Raw genomic sequence first — 25,279 nt, 5'->3', positions numbered from 1 at the left:
TTCAGCCAAGGAATCCCGCCTGTTTTCTGCCTCAGACAAAAGTCAAGACAACTTTCTGTGTCCTTGTGCAAAAAATAAATAAGAAAATATATTCTACGTTACCCATCTTGTTTAACTAGTCAATAATCTCTGTAACTCTTAAGCAACAACTTCCCATCGAAATTAAACTTGCTCTTTCACCTCTCAGTTGGAGTTTAGTCTCAAGCCACCCCAGAAGTCATGTACAGTCAAAAACACTATTGAAAGGCAGTGGCCAAAGAAAAGACCCTTTGATTTGTTTTTTACTTAAAACTGACACACAATGCTCCCCTTTCACAATTCAGTCTTAGAGATAGCACACAATGGAGAGACATCAACGTGAAAAATACTTATTGATGGAGGTAATGAACTATTTCTGTAGAGCAACCAGGAAAATCTTTACCAATTTATTTGACCCTAAACTGGTCCAAAATTTAATTTCCATTTCACTCCCTGATATATAACATATGAAAGGCATTTAACCACTCTACACCAATAAAAACTATATGGCCCAGTTGTCTGCCTATTAGGAAATTTATTTTCTTACATGTTTTAACGTGCTCTAAAACCATTAGATGAACCTTGTGTGACTAGAAAATATTACTGGATATCTCTGTGGGAAAAGAATTCTTGTTTTAAAGGTGCTATCCAGGAATTGTGTCATCAGTTAAACAAAAATGTATAAATAATCCTCCCCTTGCACTTCTATGTGCTTCACCAACATGCACTAAATTAAGGTATTTTAATTTAGTCTCCCAACACGATGAGGAGGAGGGGATGAAAAAGGTCCTTTTTCCAAAAAATATATAAAATTATGAAGAAAAAAAGTGGCTATCCCAAGGAAAAACAATGTCAAGCACAGTGGAGACTCAGTAAAGTTTGAGACTACTGCCTAGTCCCAAACTGGATATCCCTTTCTTTTTGTGTATCTTAAGGTCTTCTTCTTAATCCCTTAAAATAATTTGGGTCTACATGGAAATTTGGGTCAAATGGAAAAGTAGTGAGCTCATTTAAGAGGCAAACCACAGGCAGCCACCAGAACTGCTGTCCAGCTCAAAATATCCACCAGAATTCAGCTTATTCCACTTCAGCAGCAGCAGCTGCTTAGAAAAACTAAAGAATCCTCAGCTGTAACCACTGAGATATGGAGTTTATTTCTCCCCTCTGTCCTCTACACACCACAGATTTTGTTCTCAGGTGGAAGTTTGGCTGCAGGTGCTTCAAGCTAACAAAGGCAGGGCTGTGTTAGGTGGACAAGACCCAAACTCTTCTGCTACTAAAAGTTAAATTTTACAGGATCACAGAACTCTATTATTTACTGTAAATGACAAGATATTTTTTGCTGCTTTATAAGCCAGACCTGTGGTGTAGAGGTAAGAAAAGCCATTAATTTAACTATTATTTGTTTGAGGGGGCTCGTCTCTGTGTTGCTATTTTTGTTCCTTTTTAAAGTCACCAGCACACAGGAAAGTTGGAGGTTTTAGTTGTCATCTGGACAGTCAAAGCCTATTAGAAGGAAGTAGGAATTCATATAATTTACTTGTAAATTTAACAATATCTTTTTTTTTCAGTACACATTGGCCAAAACAAACTGGAACAGAAACAAAGCCTGGTGTTTCTGAAACAGATGTTTTAAAGACGTAAAGGCAAAAATAAAAACCTGATAAGGGACTCAGGAGCTAGTTTATTCTACCTTCCACAGAGACAAACAGATGAGGTGAAAATTTTTCTCGTGTAACATTATGGATGGATGAACGGCTTGCAACTGAATTTTTTCACTTCATTTCAACATCTATTGAAAGAAAAGGATATACACCTTTCAAACTCTGGAAACTTCTACAGTTAAGTACAAAAGAATTGGCCAAATAATGGGAGAAGTTGAATCATGAGTGCTCTTTGAGAGAACCCTAGAATACAATTTCAGGAGAAGTCCATATATGTTTACTAAAACACTTTTAATGCAAATATAGGAGGATCAGAAAGAGAGAGGAGATGAAAAGTAAAAGTGGAACTGAACAGGTAAAGAACTAATTTCCTCTAGTTTGCACAACAAAAGCACAAGAAATGGCAATGCCATTGCCAAAAGCATGCACAGATAAGTGTCAAAGGATCAAATTATCTTGATTATTTATTGTGAATATAATTCCAGCCCTTGTCTCCAGTGGAGTTCCACTGGGGTGGTCAAGGCACTTTACTGCAGTTCTGTCAGAGCCTTTCATAGGAGGAGACATGGGGCACAGTGATGGGCTTAGGTCAAGGGGATGCTGTTGTCCAATGCCATAAAAAGAAGAGTCATAAAATGTCATAAAAAGTTGTCCAATGCCATAAAAGGACAGTGAGATCAACACAAGGAACCCAGCAGAAGGTGAGCAGGGCCTCCAGGATACTGATGGTGACACTAGAAGTGTCACCAACCTGACAAGAGTGACACAGATCCCATCACACTGCTAAGTGAAGGCACAAGTAATCAGCTAATTACCTGCTTTACATAACGAGCAAGGGACGCGCTCCCACCCAAGGAAAACTGACAAAGGGGGGAAATGACATTTGCCATAAGCATCAGAGGGGCTGTGCCTCCAGTCAGTGACAAGGCAGACCAAACTCCAGGGAGATGTGTCACAACACTGAGTCAGGGGAAGAAGAGCACTGGAGAGGCAGTAGTGCTGAGATCAGAGCACTGTGGGTGGCTGAGCCAGCCCTGGGGATGTGGGAGCACTCAGGAAAGGATCTGCAGTGACAAAACTGAAGCACTGATGGAAGTAAGCGTTCCCTTTGGTGGCCAAGAGTTGTTATCTTAGAGGTTAATTAGACCTGCAGAGCCTCACAGCATCCCTGTAGCCCTCCCCAACTGCCTGCCCCTTCTTCCAAAAGTCTCAAGCTCTCCTCTTTTTCCTGAGTTGCAGCCGAAGTTCTCTGCTCAGCCAGGCTGGTGTTCCCCACCAGCTCATCTTTGAACACAGGGGAGGACCTGCTCTTGTGCCTTTTGAGATTTCCTCCCTGAAGGATATCAGGATATCCAGTCTTTTTGGGCTCCTTTGCCCTTCAGAAGTGCCTCCAAAAGAACTCTTTTAACCAGTCTCCTCGACAGGCCAAGCTCTGTCCTTCACAAGTCTGAGGCAGCCATTCTGCTGACACCCTTCCTTACTTCAAGAATAAAACATCAAATTTCATGATCACCATTCCCAAGACAATCTGCAACAAAATAAAATCACAGAATGCCTTTGCAGCACATCTGTTGGGGGAAAGAGCTTTTCCCTTGGAAGACCTCAAGTATTTCAGACATTAGCACCATCATTAAAAAAAAACCAAAACCCAATTAGCATAAGCTAGAATATCCCAAAGCTTTTCATTATAATTCTGAGTGTTAGCAAGTTGTTAATTACTTCAGTCATCTAAGGGCAGACAAAAAAGTGGCCCAGAACCAGCATTGACTGAGAGAACTCACACTCAGTAACAATCAAAACTAGTGAATATTGAGACTTTTCTGAATGTCTGGGAACAGTGTGGCTTTGAAGCCACGACAATATTAATGAAGAGATAATCAATAAAATAAATCTGGCTGCAATTTCTCCTGAAAATAATTACCCAGTCATTAATACCATACTTCTTTTACAAAATTATGTTTAGCTTGGTGGGTAGTAAATATGACCCTTATTGACAAGAACAGATTTGCAGTGATGCTGTTGCATCTATTTTATGTATTTTATACCTGTTAGCATTCAATTCCAAAATAGAAGTACCCTCTGTCTTCCTCAATGCTCCTTGAAAATTGTTTTTGCCATTTATAACATTCTCTTTTATCTCTTAGAAGAAAAGGGTGTTGGAGAAAAGTAACGAGGAACTACATGGAGTAAGGGAAACTCACACCATTCTGCAAGCCTAAGTTTCTAAACATAAAATTTGAGGTTTGTTTCATGATTGAACACCTCTTTGGACATGCAATTTAGGCCTGCACACTGAAAATTAGGTTATTTCATATCTTTGCATACTCATATTCTCCACTGCTATTTGAACAAGAAATATATATATATATAATATGATCTTTGACATTTTAATTAAAACCTATTAAAAAGTCCTATAGCAAGCAATAAAGCCTAAATTGTCTCCCTAATTTTAACCTGCATTGCAGCTGTGCCATGAATTCATATAACCATGGAGAAAAACCTCTCACAGAGAAGAGCATGGGCTGAGCAAAAAAATTCTGGGCCTGCCACCTAATTAAGATATACTTTCCCCCAGTGGAGGAAGTTCTTCATCTGTTACTGTGTGTTACAGTGGTTCAGGGCTATATTTAAAGGCCCATTAAAATTGTACCTGAAGGCAAAGTCAATCTTTATATTTGACAGCTTTCTTGCAGTAAGTAGCAAAGTGAATATTTTATTGCTTTATGATCTAATGACCGTTCTGTTTAATCTTCATGGAGTAAAGACGAGCAGGAAGATATGCTTAGGGGTTATACTAATACATCAATTATGGAGAGTGGGAAAGTACTTTTTAAAAGTACCAGTAATCTATTGTAAATGAACATCTCAATAAGCACTCCTAGCCACAGGGAGAGCTGAAAGAGATGCATTAAAAATCTACTCAGATTCTGCTCATTACAGATATGTTCTTCTCAGCTCTTAAGTAATGCAGCAATCACATAATTAACTTTTGAAAAGAGAAGTGTTGGGAAAGACAGGACAGGAAGGACTTATGAATATGACTGCATGATAAAAAATACTGCAGATACAAAACCTGAGTGAAATAGGAATGAAAGCCAGTTTTGAGATGTGTGCATGGCAGGCAGGAAAACGGCGATTAAGCTCACAAAAGGACAAGAATGTTGCCTTTCCACCTTGGCAAAAGACATCCAGGAACAAATGCATAAGAAAGAAGTCTGTAGAGAGTAAAATGACATGGTAATGCAGTCGTTCTTATAGGCTGCATGCAAAGTTTGTAGGTTTTGTATCTCACGCTGGTTGGTCAATGTGAATTAGAATATTCAACAGAAAAAAGGATATATTGTATTGTAAAAAGAGGATCGCTCTCTTACTCTCTGGCCCTCTTGCCCTCTTCTCCTCTCTCTTGTCCTCTTGTCTTGTCCACTCTTGTCCTCTCCTCCCCGCTCTTGTCCACTCATCTTCTCTCCTCTTTCTCACCTCTCTTGCTCCTGCTCTCTCCCCACGTTCTTCCCCTGCTCCTGCCCCGTTTATACTCCTGAGCTCTCTTCTCTCTCTCTCTCTCCCCATTCTCCCTTTAGGGCTTTGCTCCAGTCTAGGCTGGTGGCTGGGAGCAGGCCCGCTTTACCCACGACCCTTGTAATAATAAAGCCACGTGTTTCTAGAGCATCTCAGGTGTGCAGAGTTCCTTGTCCCTGCCATCCACGGAGAAAAATCCCTACAGAGAAGCATCTAAAACAATTCGTGTCTTTGGAACACTGCAGGCATTCTCCTTATTTTGTTCAGTGAAAATGAACTTTTCCATCTGCTTTCCTTAGCACTGCTGCAAAAGGGCTGAGACAGAAGTGCCATTTCTCCTGAATGTACTGCAAAAGTGTAAACACAATTCCACAAAACAATCAGGCACTAATTTTTGGTCAAAAGAGCAGGTAAAGAAAGATAAATAAACTCTGATCCTGCCTAACTGAAAACACACTATCCCAATATCATGGCGGATACTTGTCTTCCCTGGAATTTCACCTTGAAATGATGACCCTAAATTTTACATGGGGAGGTTTTAGATACTTCAGTATTTTTTGGTTTAGACCTCTGTCCTCTCAGGTGACATAAGATGACACAGCCCAAAAGGTCTGTACACTCCAAACCGACCCACCAGCTTCAAGGAAAAAAGTTCACGGAACTTTCCAAGTAAAATCACGGGGCCTGCTGTGAAAATGTGAAGAACTGAATCAAGTGATTAAAGCGATGAGGAGCCTCTCAACTGAATCTAAAGAGCACTGATACTACGTGCAGTAATTCAGAGAAAGATGCCTCTACTCAGGAGCTCTCAGGACAGAGAACTCTGGATTCTTACCTTCACAGAATGGCTTCAGTTAGAAGGGATATTAAAGATATTTCATTCCCATGGGCAGGGGCACCTTCCACTATCCCAGGTCGCTCAGAGCCCCATCCAACCTGGCCTTGAACATTTCCAGGGATGGGGCAGCCACAGCTCATCTGGGTAACCTGTTCCAGGGCCTCCCCACCCTCACAGTAGAGAATTTTTTCTCTAATTTCCAACCCAAACCTACTCTCTTTAAGTCTGAAGCCATTCCCCCTTTTCCTGTCACTAAATGTCCTTGTAAAGAGTCTCTCCCCATCTTTCTCCTATTCTGAATTTGTCTACAAGAGCCCAAATGATCTGAGAAAATCACCTGTGAGTCTCCTGACTGAATTAAGAAGCAGGAATGTGATGTGCCCTAATTCTGCCCAACGTTTTATGGAGAGAGAAAAAGAAACAGGAAATATCAAAAGTGACAGGTGACAGATAATTTACTGACAGGTTTTTTAATCTCATGAATAAGTGTCTACCGTGGGTATAGTTCTTTGCCTATATAACTCAAATGAAACCTTTTTATTTGACTAGTAACATGCAAACCTTCATTTTAAGGAGTGATTATTAAAGTGAATTTGTATGGGATGTAGAAAAAAATTGCCTTTACATTTGCAAAATTGAAAACTCTCCTTACTACAATTCTAAGAACGTCTGTGTGTGTGATTCAAATTCCTATATGTTAAAAAGGAATTAATTTTTCAATTTTTCCATCAACACAAGCTGTTTCCTGAGTATTTCAGCACAAAGCCTTGTTGTATAGCCTAAATAACCAAGAGATTTTAATTCTTTGCAGCATTATGATTTTTTTCTTTTCAAGCCAAGGAGAATTGAAGATACAGCAATAAGCCTTAATGGCAATTTTTTTTTTTAAAATTCCTGGATGCCTTTCTGAATCTAAAGACCAGGGAGATGTTTGCACCTTGGTTTAAGAAAACAAACTATTCCCGGCTGTATATTGATCAATGAAAAGTGGGAAAGCTATTGATGCTTAAGCAGATTTTAGATAGTGGATCTGGTGACATTTTTATGTCAACTACTTTTGATGTAGTTTACACGGGTAAGAAAATTATTATAAACAGTTTCCTCATGTCTGAACATTAAACTATGTATATTAAATGGCCATGTATGTCTTTGTATATTATATACATTTGTATGCACACGCATTCTGCTTTGTGAATATTGCTTCTAGATCTATTTCTTCCCTTGGTTTTTATTTTAAAAACATGAAGCATATCATGAAGTTTTTGGCAGAATGCACTGCATACAGCTTTGGAGGAACAAAAAGCAAAAAAAATTCACATATTCTGAAAACTGCTGTGCGAAACTAAAGCTGTGAGCATGGAGTAACAGCAGTGGTACAGCTGAGTATTTAAACTGAATTAATTGTTTTGGAAGAACACTGAAATGCTGTGGTTTTGATGCCTTGAAGCACAAATGTAAGGAACGAGAAACAGTGCACTGCAGAGAGTCTGTGGATATGAGTCAAACTGGATTAGAAGTACAAGGGTTTGTCTTCCACTCTCTGCAAACCCATGACTGCCCATTTCCCCTGTCTTTATTCCTCTTACCCTCACAGAAAATTTGCAGTTCTTTTTAATGGATGCTGAAAATTAAACTCCTCGAGAAATCATCCATTCTCTTTCCCTGTCCCTCCACTGTCAACTAATGCAGGGATATATATCCAAACAAGAGCACTAAAATCCCATCTCATATCATTTAAAGCACAAAATGCACCATCCTAAAGCATAAATGCACTTACTCTTTCTGAACTCTTGCTTGCTATAGAGGTGCATCTTTCAGATATTCAATAAAAAACCTGCAAATAATATCAATAATTTATCTGGCTTGTGAATAAAAATAACATCATTAATTGTGGGTGCCAAATGTTCTTTCAGTCTATAATTTAAAAACTTTCTTCTTTCCATTTTTCAATAGAATTCAAAAATGGAATAAAAAATAAATCTGTTCTCTATGTTGATACTTATTCTTAAAAAAGATATTTTTTAAAGCGTTGAATGCACTAAAAGTATTGAAAGTATTCAAAAATTCAGTTATAAAAGAATGAGAGAATCATTGAATCCTCAACCTCTAAATCAGTATTGCCAACTTATGGGGGAATATAGCACAGAGAACTATTTTAAGATGCATTCCATTTCTGTAAATAGACTAATTTATGCAGTCTCTTAGCTTGGTTTTTTTTGGGTTTTTTTTGTCCTTTCCTAAGATTGAGGAGTATTTAATAGTAGAAAATGTGTTAAGAGGTATAAACTGATTTGTCTAAACTTGATGATTTCCTGTATTGATAAGATCTAAGGTGTTTAAACACCCCTGAGACAGCTCCAGATATAGTGGTGGCCTCTTCTCACTCAGAAAGAAAATAAACATTTGAGGTACTCAGTGTTTATCCAGGCAAAGCATCAGCTTCCTTGTTGTGGTACAGACTAATAGCTCCCTTAAATTTCCACATTTTTATTTGAAAGCAAATTTTCTATGGAATACTTCTCGTTATACCTATTTTGAGCCCAGTGTTTTATATAATTTGCTAAAATATTGACACCAAATAATGATGAATTTCAATACAAGTAACAACTTGCATAGGACCCTCTCCACTCTTGTTGCCTTTCCAGTAACTTCCATTTTTTTGTGGGTTTTTTTTGGTTTTGTTTTTTTTTTTTTTTTTTTTGGTTGGTTGGTTTTTGTTGTTGTTTTTTGGTTTGGTTTGGTTTTTTTTTGTTTGTTTTTGGTTTTGTTTTTGTTTTTTTTTCACCCCACAGAATATTTCTGGAATATCAGAATACACCCCATGCTCTAAGTGAGGGCATTTATTTGAAGATATCACTGACTGAAGCAAGAATATAATAAGCTGAGATGAGTTTAGAGGAGAGAACTGACTGAGGGAGAATCCAGAAACAACATCCTAATCTAGAGAGGAATCTAGACGGGCTTGTAACCAGCAGTTAATTACAGTATTAGACATTTTCATCTGAGCCCTGTGTTAACCCTTGAAGCTGTTTCAGATATTCCAGTCCCTGTGCTATTTTCTATCCATATTTGACTGGTGAACTTTAAAGAAACACACAATCTGCAAGCACTTCATTCTTTCCTGAGCTAAAGGCTAGTTAACCTCCCCCCCTGCTAAAAATAAGTATTCCTGCTTCTGGTTTTGACTGTAAGAAACTATAACACATTAGAGTTCTTTAGGATTCAGGCTACAAAAGCAATCTAGGAAAACAAAGTTAAAACTTCATTTAAATACTCATGACTATCCTCCCTGTTCTGTGTCTTGTTGATCCATTTGATCCATTCATTATGCATTAACACAGATGTAACACAAAACCTGAACATTTCTATTCTTTAAACATTAAACACAGTAAATCAATTTTAAAACAGTCTCTCTGCTCTAGATAATCTAATTGAGGAGAGCTGTCTTAGGAAAGGACACAGACTAAGAAGTGTTCATGGGTATGATGTTTGCACATGGGGTTTTTCTAAGTGTTCTGCTGAAATTCAGGTGGAAATAAGCATTTGATACAGAGTGAGAGCTCTGAACTGTGATTTCTAAGCAAACAACCCCATAAAAAAGTTAATCCCAGAATGACAAACTTTGTATCATGGGTTATTTCCTTAGTTTTTGTTTATGCTGAAAATTTGTTTGAATAATTAAGCATTTGCAAGTCAAATGAACTGTAGGACTCTTCAGGCTCAGCTGTTATTGCCTGCTGTTCCTTTGAACAATATTTACCACACAACAAGAGAGAAAACAAGGAAGATCCTGTGGTTCCTGACAAATGCTGCTAATGAGGGTTCAGACCCTTGTTTAGCCTTTGCAGCATCTCCTTAATAGGCAGCTGAGTGCCACCAGCTCCTCAGCCACTGCATTTTAATTACAGCTTGAGCCACTGCAGAGGAAAGTGTCCAGAGAGGAATCGACTTGTCCCTAATTTAATTTTTAGCGCTTCTCTGACTCTTTAAAAGCAGATTTGCTCAAGTCCACAGGAGTTTGGGCAGCGTCTCCCACAGGAGGAGAAGCCCAACCATCTGCTCTTCGTGCCTGACAAACAACCCAACATTTATTGGTGTTGCCTCTTCTGCAGTTTATGCTACTTAGCATTCTGCTCGTGCTGCTGCAGGACGGCTCCTGAGAGCCTCAGAATCACTCCAGTGCAGCTGCTCTACCATGTCATGTTGGAACCCTGGAGGCTGAAAATTTCAGGCTTTCTGTGCTAAAAGACACTGACCCTTAAGAAAAGACTATGTTTGACCTTAGGCCGTGGAACAGACTTCCAAAATTGAGGGATAGCACTGGGGTTATGGGTGTGCAGTTTGAATAGCATTGTGTGATCTCACAGGATGAAAAACTTAGAATTTAAGGTTTTAGTATATAGTAATATATATGGGGCAATATGGAGGATCTAAGGTGTTGTCTAAGTCCTTCTTCACCTTCTTCTTCATGGTTTTGAGGGTTTTTTTCTAATTGGGTAAAAAAGGTCTGCATTGTGGGCCTTGGGCAATCAGTTGTTGGGTTAAAAGTATAAATAATATAGGTGTCATCTCGTTATTCAATAGTTTATGCTTAAGAAGACCTTGGAAAGAGTTAGAGTTATCCATTTTCCACCTTGTTGATTAGAGCTCACAATTTGTGAGACTGTGCTATAGATAACAATTAATAAACACCGAGTCCAAACATGAAAATTGCGTCTCCCATGTCTTAATCCTGGCTCTAACAGAAAGAAAAGAAGATTAAAACCCCACAATGCCAGAGTTTTGAGCAGCCATTCCAAACCAGAATAATCGCAGTTAACACAGCCAATTTCCGCAACCCAAGTCTGGTTTTGGAGTGTTGAACTTCTGCTGTCAGGTGGTGTTTGTCCCTCAGTATCAGCAGCACATGAAGAATCATCTGAAATTCTCATGTGTTAAAAAAACTACAGTGGTAGACTGAAGGAAAATTATTTGAAAGCCATTTCATCACGTCTTTCCACTAGATGAACCTGCTACAGGATGGCAATAATTTTGTGGCAGCAGAACAGCATGATAAGATCTAACTGCAGGAAATGAAAAGGCGAGGTATTTTAAAATACTAAAATTAGCAAATAATGTTGGGCAATCCAATCATACTGTCCCAAACAGGTGACATTTCCTAGTGACTTTTATGTCTGTGTGCTGGAGAACTAAAATTATTGCCTGCCACCCAAAGGAGTGGATCTGCCAAAAGCAAGTGTTTCCTCCTCTAGCATTGCTTTGCTGCAATCTAGAGCCAGAGAAAATCTTCATAAGCTTTGATGGGACTCTTAGTTATTTGCTGAGATTGAAAAAAGGGTAGGAATTTTGATTGGCCCCATTTCTACACAATTTAGTATCAAAATTCATTAAGATGAGGGGTCTTGGAGTAAAGCCTACTTTTTTTTTATTCTTGGAGGGTTTGTCTTCTGCAAACAAAAATGTCTGAAGATCTTTTATTCAAAGAGAACCTGATTACTGGATTTTACTGAAAAGGTGTGTTTCCCCCTGTTTTATCAGAAATGGAGGGTCTGTGATGATTAGAAGAAAATAAGCAGCAAGGCAAATTGAGGTAAATGAAGGGGGAATTAAATGTTGAGCTAACTTACCACCATAACTCATTGTTTGGTTATACAAATCATTTCGTATCAATTACTGGGTTCAGAGGGCAAAATCTCAAAGACTCCCATAAAAGTTAGAGGTGTGAAACCTCTGGAATTCATCAAGCAATATGAGAGCTCACAAGGTGGGGTTTTAAAAACCAAGGTTCCTTATTGATTAATCAAATAGCAATGCCTGTTAAAAGCATAGAAAATAAAAGCAAAAAAAAAAAAGGTTAAGTTTTCCAAATATTATCTCTCCCTGTTTATCATCAGAAAGATAATAAACAGCTGACAAGGGATGAAGGAAAGCAGGAAGAAATGAAGAAAAAAAAGAAAAAAAGACATTATTAACTAAGCCACTATTTTGCTGAAGTTTTGACCAAAGGCTAAATAAAAGTTAAAAATTCTGTTTTGGCTGGTGCTCCAAACCAGGGAGATGACCACAATAATAGAAGAGACATTTTGTATAAAATGTGCTCAATATCTACCAGCTCTCACAACCCTACAGACAGCAGAAATACTCATGGAGCAACTGTGGCACAAGGACTGTGCTCTAATCACTAAGAGTTTATCCCTAGGAAAATATCCCTGATATTTTCAGAGGACTCAAACACAACTTTTTTTTGTGCAGTTTTTATTGGCTGAACTAGGAAAAGTGTGCTGAATCCTTCATGGTTTGGCCCTGAAAATAATACACCTCTTAGAAATGGTTTGTCAGAACTTAATTTCATGAAAGAGTCATTACCTTCAATGGCTTCTAGACTAGCAAAAGGTGTTTTGGGTGCACAGAATACAGCATCAGCTCATTTTTTATTAGTGAAGTACATCTTTATAATCATGAGATGCTAAAAAAGAATGGAGGTGGGATAAACTATTTTTTGTTTGTTTTTTGAAGGAAACAAAGCTAAACTGAATCTCTCTAATTACAGTTTCTAACAGAAGATTATTAAAAGATGTGAGCCCCCCTAGAAGAGGTGTTCTGAGCCCTGTCGTATGAGTTATTTATTGGCACATAAAGTTCTCTTTATGACATAAATAGGCAACTATTTCTTTCTGGCAGAAATACTTTATGAAATTTAGCACAGCATACAAGGCTTGCAAATTTCTAATTACCAAAATGCCAGAGTTTTTGAATCATTATATAAGGTATATCTTCCAAAAGGAAAGCATGATAAATGTACCATCCTGCCTTTTCAAAAGGCATTAAAAAGTACCATAATTCACAGCAGAGGTGCATGCATGAAGTGCAGAGGAGTCTAACTAAGCAAACGGAAGTCTAGAAGCCAATTTATGACTGAGCAGCTTGATCTGTCCAGAATTAGAATAAATACCCCATTAAAACCATGCTGGCAGGCTGTAACTAAAGTGGGAAGCGTGCTGGGACAGAGTTCTGCTGCTTCACCAAGTCCAAAACCACTGAAAATTTCTGTGAGCTTTTCACACAAACCTAAAGGGCTTTAGGAGTGTTTGGAAGAGCAGCAGCCACACTTTTCATATCAGGCTTTGTGGCCATGATAATTTTCCTATCTTTTCAACTGGGTGGGACAAAAATGCCCACCCTGAAGAGTGGGGAGAGAGGGGCTCTGTGGGGATGCTGATGCCGTTCACTGAAAGTTTGGTCAGGCAAAGGTGAAACATCCCAGGTGGCCAATTCCTTCTGGTTCCCCTGGGTGACACCAGCAGCAGGAATATCTACATTAGTTCATGGCAAAATCACCCAAGTCCCTCCATATGTTCCAATCTCCTCCTCCAATGAAGGCCAAGCCACTGTGTTGTCACTAATTCAGTTCTTTAAACAAACGTAGACTGAACTATTTCAACAAAAGTCACCTTTCCCAGTGCAATTCCCAGCCTAATTCCCAGGTGTTGTCAGGGGTTTCCTGGTCTCTGTGGTGAAGTGTTCAGGGAGAATTTTCAGCTGTTCTGTCAAGCACAAGTCAACTGAGTTGAAGCTCCCAGGCTGGCTGATTTTAACCTCCTCAAGCACACAATGACAGCTGATTCAAAAAGCAAGCTTTTGCGCTTCTCTCAGTAAACACAATAATTTGCTGTAATAAAATAGTGATCAATATCCTGCAGATTCCTCTTTGTAATTCAAGTGATTTGCCAGCTTCACGCAGGAAAATCTAATGACCCCATTCTTCTCTGGAAGAATACAGCACTGCCTTACAAAACAGGTCATAAAATGATAACTATTCAAGTGAAATACTGAAATTAATTTTTAAAAAATCAATCAATCAAGGTGGATTTACTTCAATTTTTACTCTCTTTTATTTTTTTTTTAATTAAAAAAATCCAAACTACTTTGTAAAGATAAATGTTTGCATGGAGTCATAACAACTGCATATTTTTTACTATCTATTTTTTTTTTTCTGTTTCAGGTTTCACCTTCAATTCACACAGACAATTTAAATTATCCTGTGTCTAAAACTTTACAGGCATCTTCCTGGAAAACAGAACTTGCTGTTCTGAAAGGTCTGGAGGCACTCAGCTTTCATCTGAGGACACTGAAGACAATCTAAAAAGTCATCCCACTGACTGACATTTCAGAGGGCATTAAACCAAACCTGTAAGAATGTCACCTGTGGGTCCATGGGGACCGTGCAGACACTTCACACTGCATTTTCTGGAGAAAGATGCAAGCTACAGATTATTACTTATCTTGGCTTAAAGAAAGAACTGGTGGCAAAAATGACTGAATATTTATTCAGAAATAATTAGGCAAAACCAAATTATTTCTTTTGAGGGGAGAGATATTTAAAACAATGTTTCTATTTTAGTCCTTTTTCATCAGCATAGGATATGAGATTTAGAATTACATTTTACTCCTTCTGATTTATGTTGTAACCATCTTGTTTGTTCATTTCTTTAAACAGAGTGATCCTAGTTTGAATGCAGAATTTCCCCTTTCAAATTTTGCATTAGTTTCCTACGAGTTTATCAAATAATGGGTTTGGGACAAATCAGAATTTCTCAAAACCGAGTGAAAGTGTGAATATATCTCAGAGGTTTGTGAGGTCAGTGCACATTCTTCCCCTCACATAATTCCTCTCCCAGCCTTTGTTTGTTCATTTGTAACCCCTGAAGCCTGACGCATGAATTATCCCATTGTACACATCAGCCACTTGACAGATTGTTTTAGTAAAACTCTTCTGTGCCCTGGCTTTCCTTCCAGGCTGCCAGGAACAGTTTAACAAAAAGGCTGATTAGTTCCTTTAAGTTCTCCCAGATAAACAAGCTACAGAGCAAGTTTACAGTGCCCAGGATCATCCATGCAAAAAAAACCCCAGGGGCTCTCTGCAGTGAAGACACAAACCAGAGCAGCCCAAGGTCAGGAAGAAAAGCTGCTGATGGTGCAGCATCCTGCCATACAGGGAGCAAAATGTTCACACTCCAGGATCTTTTATATAATGGCACAATAGTTATTAACATGCTTCTTAACAAAGCTTCTTGAAAGACCTTTTGTTGTTGTTTGTTTTATAGGCTGTGAATATTTTTAGTAATAAAACACAAAAAAAATTAGATTTTTTTTTCCTTTAATAAAACCTAATGTCAGTGACAGATGATGGTTGCACAAATATGTGTCCATGTGCTCACCTAAGAAACTGCCCGCAATGCTCCGCAGACACACAGCAGATTCCCAAATCCAAGAAGAATTGCATTAACTGCAGTGAGTGAGCTCTGTGTCCAGAGCACCAGAATTAAACAAAGATTGCCTTTTCTGTGTTTTCAAAGACATCAAAGCTGCTTGGAGGATGATTTTAATGAATTGCATCCTCTCATCAAGCCACAGCACAAGGCTGGTAGGACAGCAGAGAGGGGAAAGAAAGGTAAAATAAGAAATGGAAAAGGAGCAAATAGATCCTGAGGTAGATTGCAACACATGGGGAAGGAAACAACATAATCAAATTTCTAGGCAGGGAGGGATATTGTAAGGGACAAAGTGCAATTTAAAAAAATAATAATAAAAAAATACCATCCTGACTTAAACCACAGCAAATTAGCTCCTGGCATTACTCTGCATTTCAGAATTTCACCTCAAAATTTCTTGGTTGCAGAATTTTACCTCAAAATATCTCAAAAATATTAGTGCAGCTTAAGTACATGTTAAAAAATAAAAAAAGTCAAATAAGCTCAAAAAAATATGATGGCATTTGATGACATGCTGCACTGCTCTAGGTGAGATCCAGTTAGAATAGCAGCTGGTTACTTGAATAAACTCTTCCAAGAGAACCAAGGGAATTCCTGAAGGGTTGACCCAATCAGAGATCCCGATGCTGGAACTCACTGTGGTGTTCACTAATTTCATGTTCAATCTCAGCAGCTCCTGAAACTGCAGCCATTTATCTATTTGATGTCCTCTAAAAGTCACCATCTCCTCTGAGCTGAATCCAGTGTATAAATACATCCCCCTTTTGCAAATACACGGCACATGATGACAAAGAAGCCAGATTTGGAAAGCACAGGCAGGATTTTCATTTTTTCTTCCATACTCCCTTCAACTTCTGTGCCCTTCTCCTAGTACTCAGTGTGACCTTTCACAAATGCACCCTTGCTTGCTCCTCACCCAACACCCTCCTCTTGTTCCTGCTGCTCAGGAGACCTAATCTTTCTACAGACTCAATTCTGATGTGCCAAACCTTTCTTTATAAAGTATTCAGCAAGACTGTAAGAGAAATTATCTTCTTCTCTAAAAGATTGCTGATTTTTGCCATTCTACGTGGGCCTAGTAACCAGGAAATATTGATTTCCCAAGTAAGCAGCAAAAAAATGATGTTACATGTGGTATATACAATACCCTGCTACAGCTTTAATGCATCTGGGTTTATGTTATATTGCTGGGATAAAATCCAACCACTTTTCTGCATAGGATCAAGGCCTACTTTCTATTTCCAGGTATACCAAGGTTTATTATGGTTTAAAGAGAGAATGTATCCACAATCACATTTCACCCCACACTGAAATTGTTTTTTCCCTTTCATATTCCTTTTCTATCCTTTTATATATTAAGTTATAAGCTGGTTTTATTTTATTTTTCTTGGCTTTGGGAGTTTCTTGTCAAATATACCAGCTGTTCTTGTACCATGATTATATACACATAAGCATCACAAAAAAGCAAATTAAATTTAGCACACAAAGTCTTTTGTTACACAAGTTTTCTCAAAACAGTGTTTGAGGTTGTTTTACACTGTTTATACAGATATAATTGATTTTTTTCTTTTATCTCTCAGTGTAACCCTGTATACAACCTACCCTGGAAGCCTCAAATACTGTCTCTTTAACGTGCAGCAAAAAGGGAGAATAATTAAACAATAATATCATCTTGAACTGTGTTTTTATTTTTGCTGACCTCATCTTCAGGACTGTCAAAAGTAGGAAAGATCCGCACAAATGTAGAAAAGGTGAAGAAAAGCACAGAGGGTTTTATGCAAGTGTTCAACACTAAGGAATAGATTATTTTCTTTGTAGGAGGGATTATTAAGGAAAGAATGCTTGTGCTACATAAATAATGATGAACAGGCAAACACAGCACTTCAGATATTTGTATAACACAAAACCAAGGTGATTCATCAAGAAGCAAAATGCAGCACCCTGCAAAGTGAATCTAAATGGCAAATAATCATTGCCCATTTTAAGGCAGGGGTATTCCTTGCTGCCTTCAAAGTTTTCTTGTAAAAAAGTGTCTCCACAATTAAGCCAATAAAGGTGAGTTTCACTTTGCTGCCTCTGATTTATGCTTTACATGGCACACAGGTTTTCAAAGCCCAGAAGGCTGAAACTTACTTGTCCTTTCCTGGACAAAAACTTTTTCCAGGGTAAGAATGAGTTGAGAAAGATACACAGAACTCCTTCTCCACCCAACTGAGAACTATTCAGCAAGATCACGTTCACAGACACCGTCAATGACAAGTTGTTCTCAGGCCAAGGGAGGATCCTTTTTTTTAAAGCATGCACCAAAATGCACCTACCTGCTGTCGAATTTCTTCTTCCATCTTCACTGGGGAGCCCAGCTCTGCAACTTGCTTGACACCTTCGCTGGCATATCCTCCATACTCCCACAGTATGTAGTTCTTGGAGTGAGAGCTACCAATGATGGCAGACCAGTGGTTGGTGCGTCCTTTCCAGAGGGAAAAAAACCAAAACAAGTCAAACAACCATCGAGACAGCCTCAAAGCACCATTCCTGACTTTTAATAAAGTTTTGAAGTCCCCACTCCTGAGGCTTTGCATGCTGTCACTTCTCACTACACCAATACACATCTTTAGAGTGGGAAGAATAAACCAGTGACTGACTGAAATTGAAGAAATTTCATAATTCATTTCATGATTTCATTGCATAAAGCAGCCCCTCAAAACAAAGAGAGTTAGAATAGTTTGTTCTCACCAAAGGACTCACTTCAGGAACTTTAAGCAACCTTTAATTCTAAGTTTCTATGTCAAATATTTTTTGAGAAGGAAACCTGCAAGGGGAGAGAGACTTCAGTGGTCACCCTCACTTTTAAGAGCAAGTTTTTTCCTTACTCAAGGCAGTGAAGAAGCAAATTTTCTTGTGTTCACCTCTATTATTCACTGAGTTTTCTTGCTCAGATTTCTCATAATGTAAGAGCTGTAGAGCTAAGCAACAGGAGTCCCATTCTTGCTTCTTGTCTTTTTGAAAAAAAAAAAAAAAAAAAAAAAAAAAAAAAAAAAAAAAAAAAAAGTTTGAAGAAAAAGATGTTAGGGAAGTATGATGGAATCCAAAAGAGAATTGAGTAGAAATAAGGAGTCACAGAAGTCCCACAGTCCTGGAAATAAAAATGAATTCACCTAAGTGTCAAGTAACCTTCTGCAGTTATATGGGCTTAGAGGAAAAGGGTGAGAAAATGCACTGCTCACATAAGCAGACAGTCTGGTAACAAGGCAGAGATTAGAGGAGGTGAGGGAGACAGAATGATGGAGTGAGACAATATTTAACATTTTTCTCTGTGATGTGAAAGGTAGAGAGCAGCAGTAAAAAACAGCTGCAAACTGAATAAATGAATGAAAAATGAATAATGAAGTAAATAAAAGGAATGCAAATTTAAGATGTGAGAGTTGAAACAACAAAATTGGAAAGGACAGTGCAGAGAATTATATAAAGTCAGATGCAGGAACCTAATCATGGGAGAGTGGAAAATAGATTAGAAATAAAAAATGAACAGCAGGGGAAAAAAGCTAGAAAAATGTAGGAAGCAGAAGAGATAGATGAGGGAGATGGCCTAGAAGAGCAGCAAACTCTGCTAAAATTTGCCAGTGTTTCACCCCTCACCTCGAACTGTCCATTTCTTGTGAGGACAAAGAGACAACTTGGTATTTCCTAAGCTTTTTCCTCCAACCATCAAAGAGATTTCTCTGCATGACATAATCTGAGCAGCACGAGGCCACAGCTGGTTTTGCATCCAGTGCCACTCTTCAGGTCTTAAGGCAGCAAGCAGAGCACTGACAGCTTTCCAATGCTGTTATTTCACTTTGTCTCATAGCTCTGAGTGGTTTCTCAATTTCTCAATACACTTTAATGTGCATTTTTGCAGAAAAATCAAGGTGCCATCACAACATGAGAATTTATCCTGTGACACATTTCATGGATGGGCTCGTATCCTATCATGATGAAGGGCATATGGATTTCTGTTGTCAAAAATGGGTGATACCCAGAGAAAATAAATACTTTGCACAAAGTACATGTTCTTCAGTGTTTTTTAAAGCAAATCAGAAGATAAAGAAGAGATGCAAAATAAAAAGTTTCTGATCTGCTTTCTACTCTAACCTTATTGATGGTACAAGAATAGAGAAAAAAAAATTATGTGGTGGCTTGGCAAAAAATTAGTGACTTACCGCAATGAATAACATTTTATTTTAATGCAATTACTCCACAAGCTCAACATTTTTAAGAAGGGTGCCAATGATTAGGTTTCATTTTTAACATCACTGTATCTGGACGAAATTTTTCCTTCAACTTTCAGAAATTTTAATGCAAAATCTTATTAGCTGTTATTGCTGGGATTAATCATGTAAGTATCAAATGGGTATTTCTTCGCTTTTCCAGTTTAAGTAAAATACTGATTTAATTCACCATTTTTTAACTACGGAGAGATAGCAGGGAAACTCTGGCAACTTGTTTATTTTTCATTGTGCAGCCCTACCCTTCATGAGTTCAGTGACTTGGATGTAAAAGAAAAGGCCATTTATCCCCAATATTACATCCCCAAGCCACGGTAACCTCACAGCTTTCAGTCCTTTTCTTGTGGCCTATTTCTAACCACCAGCTGAATCCATGCAAATACTATACATAAGGTTCACACTCAGCAGATATTTAAATCATTCTATAGCCTAAAAGAGAATTCCTGCAGTTATTGGCTTTGCTTATTTTTTCTCCTCTGTACTATGCTGACCAATAGTATTTGAACAAAGCTGTGCTTCAAACTCAACACAAGCAACTTTGCTTAGGCTGTTAAAACTGTGAGCTGATTCAAACCATATTTGAGTTATATGAGGATATTCTGACACTGTGACAATAATAATTTTTTTTAAATCAACATTCAAAGCTTCTATAATAAACATCAGCCACAGAAAATGTAACAAGGTTTAATGACCTGTAAATGTGACTCATATTCTTAAATACCTTCCTGACCTTTTTTCCCCCCCAGACTGTGGAGTCAGTAATGAAAGACCAAATACACAATTAATACACAATTTTGTAACTCCAGCTTTTTACAGATACTTGGGTAACTGCAGAAAGCAAACTTGCAATAAAAATACAATACAAACTTGCAATAAAAATGATTCTGTAGTTCAGACACTCGAAAACCCAGACAGGCCAAGTTCAGAAGGTGTTTTTTTATCTCGATATTCAACCAACAAAGGCAAAGAAGACAGAGTATTCTGATATTTATATACACAGTTAATATTCTTGGGCAGCGAGATTCAAAACTCACCAAAATTAACTGAAATAATCCAAAATACTTTGAAGCAAAACAAACTAGGTGGATTGGCACAGCTGAAAAATCAAAATATTAGTGTGTTGCCTGTCTTTTGTGTCCTTTTTCTTAAAAGCTCGTTTCCTACCTCTACATTGTAAGCCTCTCTAAGCTTTCAGTCAGAAAAAAAAAAAAATAAAGGAACCTTTCTCCCCCACAAAGATATCTTGCAAATACAATCTCAACCACACCATAGCTCAAAATGTCAGGCAAATCAATAGAATGTGCTGGTAATGTATAGTGCAGAAAGATCCACTGATTTTCAGCACTGAGTGTCAGCAGGACTCTGTATATGCCATAATTTACCCTGCTGAGCTGTAAATAAGTGATGCTGTGTCACACAGCCAGCCCCAACCCTTCTCAGGGCCCCTGTGTGCTACAAGGAAAAGAGTGATACTCACGTGGAAAATCTTTGGGGTGTGTTTTTTCTGACCAGTTGCCATAAAAAGTCAACCTGTATTTGGCAGTACCACAGGCACAACAGTCTAAAATGGGTTTGTCGGTCACACCTTCCGAGGCTGAGTCTGAAAAAGCACCAAAGGATTGGATTGGAAATGGCCGCAACTCCAAACCAGTGAGGACAGTGAAGCTGCCATAATAAATACTCCAGGAATTAAATCTGAGTTAAACACGTTTTGGGGTTTTTTAAAATTTAGTTTTAAATTTACCATTAGACTAAACGACAACTAAATGAAATATCTGTACAAGGTTTATAAGTGGATGGAATGATTTAAATCCACAGTTTTCAAAGAGAAGGCATTAATATTTCAGTTCTCTTCGGATTCAGAAAGGGTTTGTTTCTGGTTGTTATCTGATAAGGACCAACCTCAGCTGATCTCAGAACACAACAATTTCTGAACACACAAAGTAAATGAATCCTCCAGTGGGCTGCAATAACCAACTGCAACATTAAGGTTTGAAAAAGGATAAAACAGCCCAGGATTCAACAACAAAGTGCCCTGGAAACCAATGGATATCACACAAAGAGCAGGTGAAAAGTTGCAATATCACATTTAGGGGGAGGCAAGGAAGATTGTATGAGATGGAGTAAATGTGATAAGGAAGAACACAACTGAATAGAAGATCCCAAACCTGAACCTGGATGAAATTGTCTGAGACCTCCAAATTTTAGTTTGAGACGATGTGTTAAGAGAAAAATGCAAAACACTGTGAAGAGGTCAGAAAGATATTTTACTTTATCGTACCTTGTTCACAAATTTTTTTGGTGAGGGAGCCTTCATCTTGAAAATAAATTATACGCTTCTGCACAATACTGGCTCTACATAGGGAAGAAAAAAGAATTTAAGACATTGGATTCTCAAAGAAAAAAGAAAATGAGTGAAAAATGACTGCTAAAACATGGTCATACTTCCCTGTGGTGACAATACAATATAGGATTACAGATAAGATAATTTTATTTCAACTTGCATTTCAATTTCATCCCATTTACAGAAGCCTGACATATATTTACCTCTAGAGAAGTGGTCATAGTCACATGGTGAGGACCTGTGGTCTAGAAATGCATGACAGTCAACTGAGCATTCAATATTTTAATCAAATCTTATATCCAAATACTGAAAATGTATTCCATTTCAGTAAAAAAGAAAAAAAATGGCACAGCTATAGTGAGCAGCTGTTCATAGAAAATTACATGGCATTCTAAAGAGATAAGTACTTCTGATATATGACAGCAACTCAGTGCAAATATCACGTAAAACAGAAGTTAGAAAAGAGGCTGGCATAAGGTAAAGTCTTTGAAAGCAATTCACAGGTTCCAAAAGACAAGCTGCTTTAAAATTAATTGAATCTGGAATGTTTCATTGAGGCTCATAGTTCAAACTAAATGTAAATTTCTAAGCCTTGGTGCCTCAGTTCCTCAGTTGAGGGGGCTGGATAGATTTAGTGACAAATAAACTTTAACTACCTTCTTTTGACCATTTTTAACTATAAAAATTTAATCCACGTCTAAACTTTATCTTCTTTCTGTAAGAAAGCAGATTTTGTTTAAATCCAAGGACAATCTATGGACAGAGAGTCTCCTGAGGACAGCAGGACGCTTTGGGAGCTGGCACTGCTCCTTGTTTACCAGTACAAGCACACATTCCTCCAGCAACACTTTGTACCATCACTTGTATTTAACACTCTAAACAGCAAGGGCCAATTTCTTGCCTTGCTTCAGCATCAGTCAAATAATTATCTTAATCTGTCTAGAACTTGTGGCAGCTCAGATGAGGAAAAAAGTAAGACTGTATGTGTTTAGATGTGTTTTTGCAGTCAAGTAATCTTCCTTTGGCAATGTCCCAGCCATAAAATTATTAAAAATAAGATGCAATTTTGCTGTGCTTTCTTTGCCAAGAGGCAAGGCCAGTGCAGGAGAGGAAGGAATCCTTCTTTTCACCTTACAAAGCTCCCTGGAGAATAACTGGCTTTTGCAAATCTATTAAAACTTACATCAACCTGAAAAGGGTGCAAAAACACTCTTAGTCCTTTCTGAGAAACCTTTTTCAGGGTTTCTAAGAAGAAATAAAGGAGGAAAATATGGAACAAACACAACTACCAGAACAACTATCAGGAAGAATAAGAGCCCAATGGCCAACCTGTGACCGTGGCATGCTCCTTAACATTTCCAGCCTTCAAATTGAGAGCCAAAGCCAAATTTAAAGACTTTTTGGATGCTACGCTGCAAAGAGACAGAAAGTGGGGGCACAAGAAATGTCATGCAGATACGAGGAAAACCTCTCTCACCATGAGGGTAATCAAAGAGATTTAACCCTGGAAATGGGCTGCTTAGACAGTTTGTCTGACCTTCATCTCTGGAAATATTCAAAACTTGATCAGATCCATGCCTTGGCAACCTACTGAGGGAACAACCAAGCTGATGTTCAACACCTAATTGAAGCAGGAGAATGGACTAAATGACTTCCAGAAGTCCCTTCCAATCTAAATTATTCTATTATCTTAATCCAAATAGATACAAAATCAGTCATTTGCTAAAGATCTCAGTCCTGCAGATAACAAAGGTATTACAGGTATTTGAGAAGCAGTTACCAGTTATTTTAGAAAAAAAAAGGAAAATAGAAAAAGATTGTTTGAAGCCTGAAGTGTGCTTGTATTATTCTCTTTGCTGCAGTTAGCTTGTCACTGTAAAATGTCAAGGGAACAGTTCCTTTTCTAATAACAAAAGCTTCACAGCTTTCTGAGTCATTGTCTCTTCAGCTGTGTTTGAAACTATATGGTGAGCCAATAACTAAAATGGGAGGTTTTGTACTGGTTCCAAATGCACCAGGGTGGGCACATCACATGGCTGCATAAATATCAAAAGCAGGCACAGAACTTTAAAAATCCTCAACAATAAGTAATTTTAAAATATTAACTGTTTTAATAACCAACTTCTGGGCTGAAAACAGACCAAAACATCTGCTCAGTGTATTTGCTAGCTTTTATAGCTACCTCTGTTCCCCTGGGTTTTTTGGGGATTTTTTTTGGACGTAATTTTTATTCTCCTATGAAAGTTCTGATCTTTGGACTAAGGATTCTTTCCGTTGGCTTCAAGGCTTACAAAAAACAGCTAAAAATGGAATGGTGAACTTCTAGAGAGAGGCAAGGAAGCTTTTAAGAATTTACACAAGGCACACATCTGTTTAATTTACATAAATCCTTCCCACCACTTCAAAGACCCAGTACTGTCTAGATTTAATAGGAAAGGAGCAATCCAATTGCATTCCCTCCCATATTAACATATATAAGTGGCTCTTCAATTTCTTGATTTTCTTACTGACTTTTTTCTCTCTGACTATCAGCAAATGATAGCTAAAGGAAGAAGGAAATAAATTTGACTCAAGAAACCTTGTTTGTTTCCAATTTCCTGCATTTGTGCTAAAGCTTTTCCATCACCAAACTAAGGAGCAAAACTGTAAGGTAAAAGACATTTCTACACCTGAAAGCATCTGCTTTAATAAAATCAAACAAGTGAATTGTCCCAAAAGTGTCATAATTTCTGGTTTTTAGTTCTCGCATGAAAAGGAAGGAATATCTGGTTCTTCTGTAATATTTGCTTTGGCAATACCCCTTTGGAATGTCCCTGTCCCAGCTTGGTCTGACAGACAATATCTGAGGGCAGTGAGAAAAAAACTGCCTGGAAAGGCTTCCATGGAATTAGAAAGTCCCTCTGCAGCCCAGTTCTAGAATTGTACACCCTCCTGAGAAAAGCTCTGCCAAAGACACAGAAATGGCATTTGGGATATTAAGAAACAGGGAATGTCATAAAACATGAAAGTTCAGGCCAGCCTTGGGAATGCTCCAGTTCATACCAGATACAGAGGAGTCACTTTGGGGTTTTTTCTTTCTCTTTTATTTTTTTTTTTCCCCATAGAAACACCTTTAGATTGTTTTCCTCATCCTTTTGTCAAATCCCAGCATGAAAAGAAATATTATTTTAAATTACCTTTGTAGGTGTAGTGATGTGACAAAAGAAGTAAAGGAAGAGGATTCATAAGAATTGTTCCTATGACATTTTTTTAAGCTTACATCAAAACCGTTAAGTACAATATTAGAGTTACATTTGAATTAAACAGGTTTTGTCAGAGCTGGTGAGGATACTCCAAGTTTTACTTGGATGTTGAGAAATAAT

At 38.0% G+C, this 25,279-nt stretch overlaps 1 protein-coding gene across 1 annotated transcript in view; it reads right to left on the bottom strand.

Moving 5' to 3' along the window:
* SPON1 (spondin 1) overlaps positions 1-25,279 on the bottom strand; it is a gene marked incomplete at its 5' end in the record, with an annotated part of 179,785 nt that overhangs the window by 101,377 nt on the left and 53,129 nt on the right. Inside the window, 3 exons of the mRNA XM_083885360.1 lie at positions 17,627-17,775; positions 21,051-21,173; positions 21,855-21,928. Coding sequence (XP_083741486.1) covers positions 17,627-17,775; positions 21,051-21,173; positions 21,855-21,928 — 346 coding nt within the window. The remainder of the gene's footprint in view (positions 1-17,626; positions 17,776-21,050; positions 21,174-21,854; positions 21,929-25,279) is intronic.

The sequence above is a fragment of the Zosterops lateralis genome (assembly GCF_965231275.1).
Source record: "Zosterops lateralis genome assembly, contig: SUPER_6_unloc_1, whole genome shotgun sequence".
Classification (NCBI taxonomy): domain Eukaryota; kingdom Metazoa; phylum Chordata; class Aves; order Passeriformes; family Zosteropidae; genus Zosterops; species Zosterops lateralis.
The sequence above is the reverse complement of the archived record's forward strand: the minus strand, read 5'-3'. Positions and strand labels throughout refer to the sequence as shown.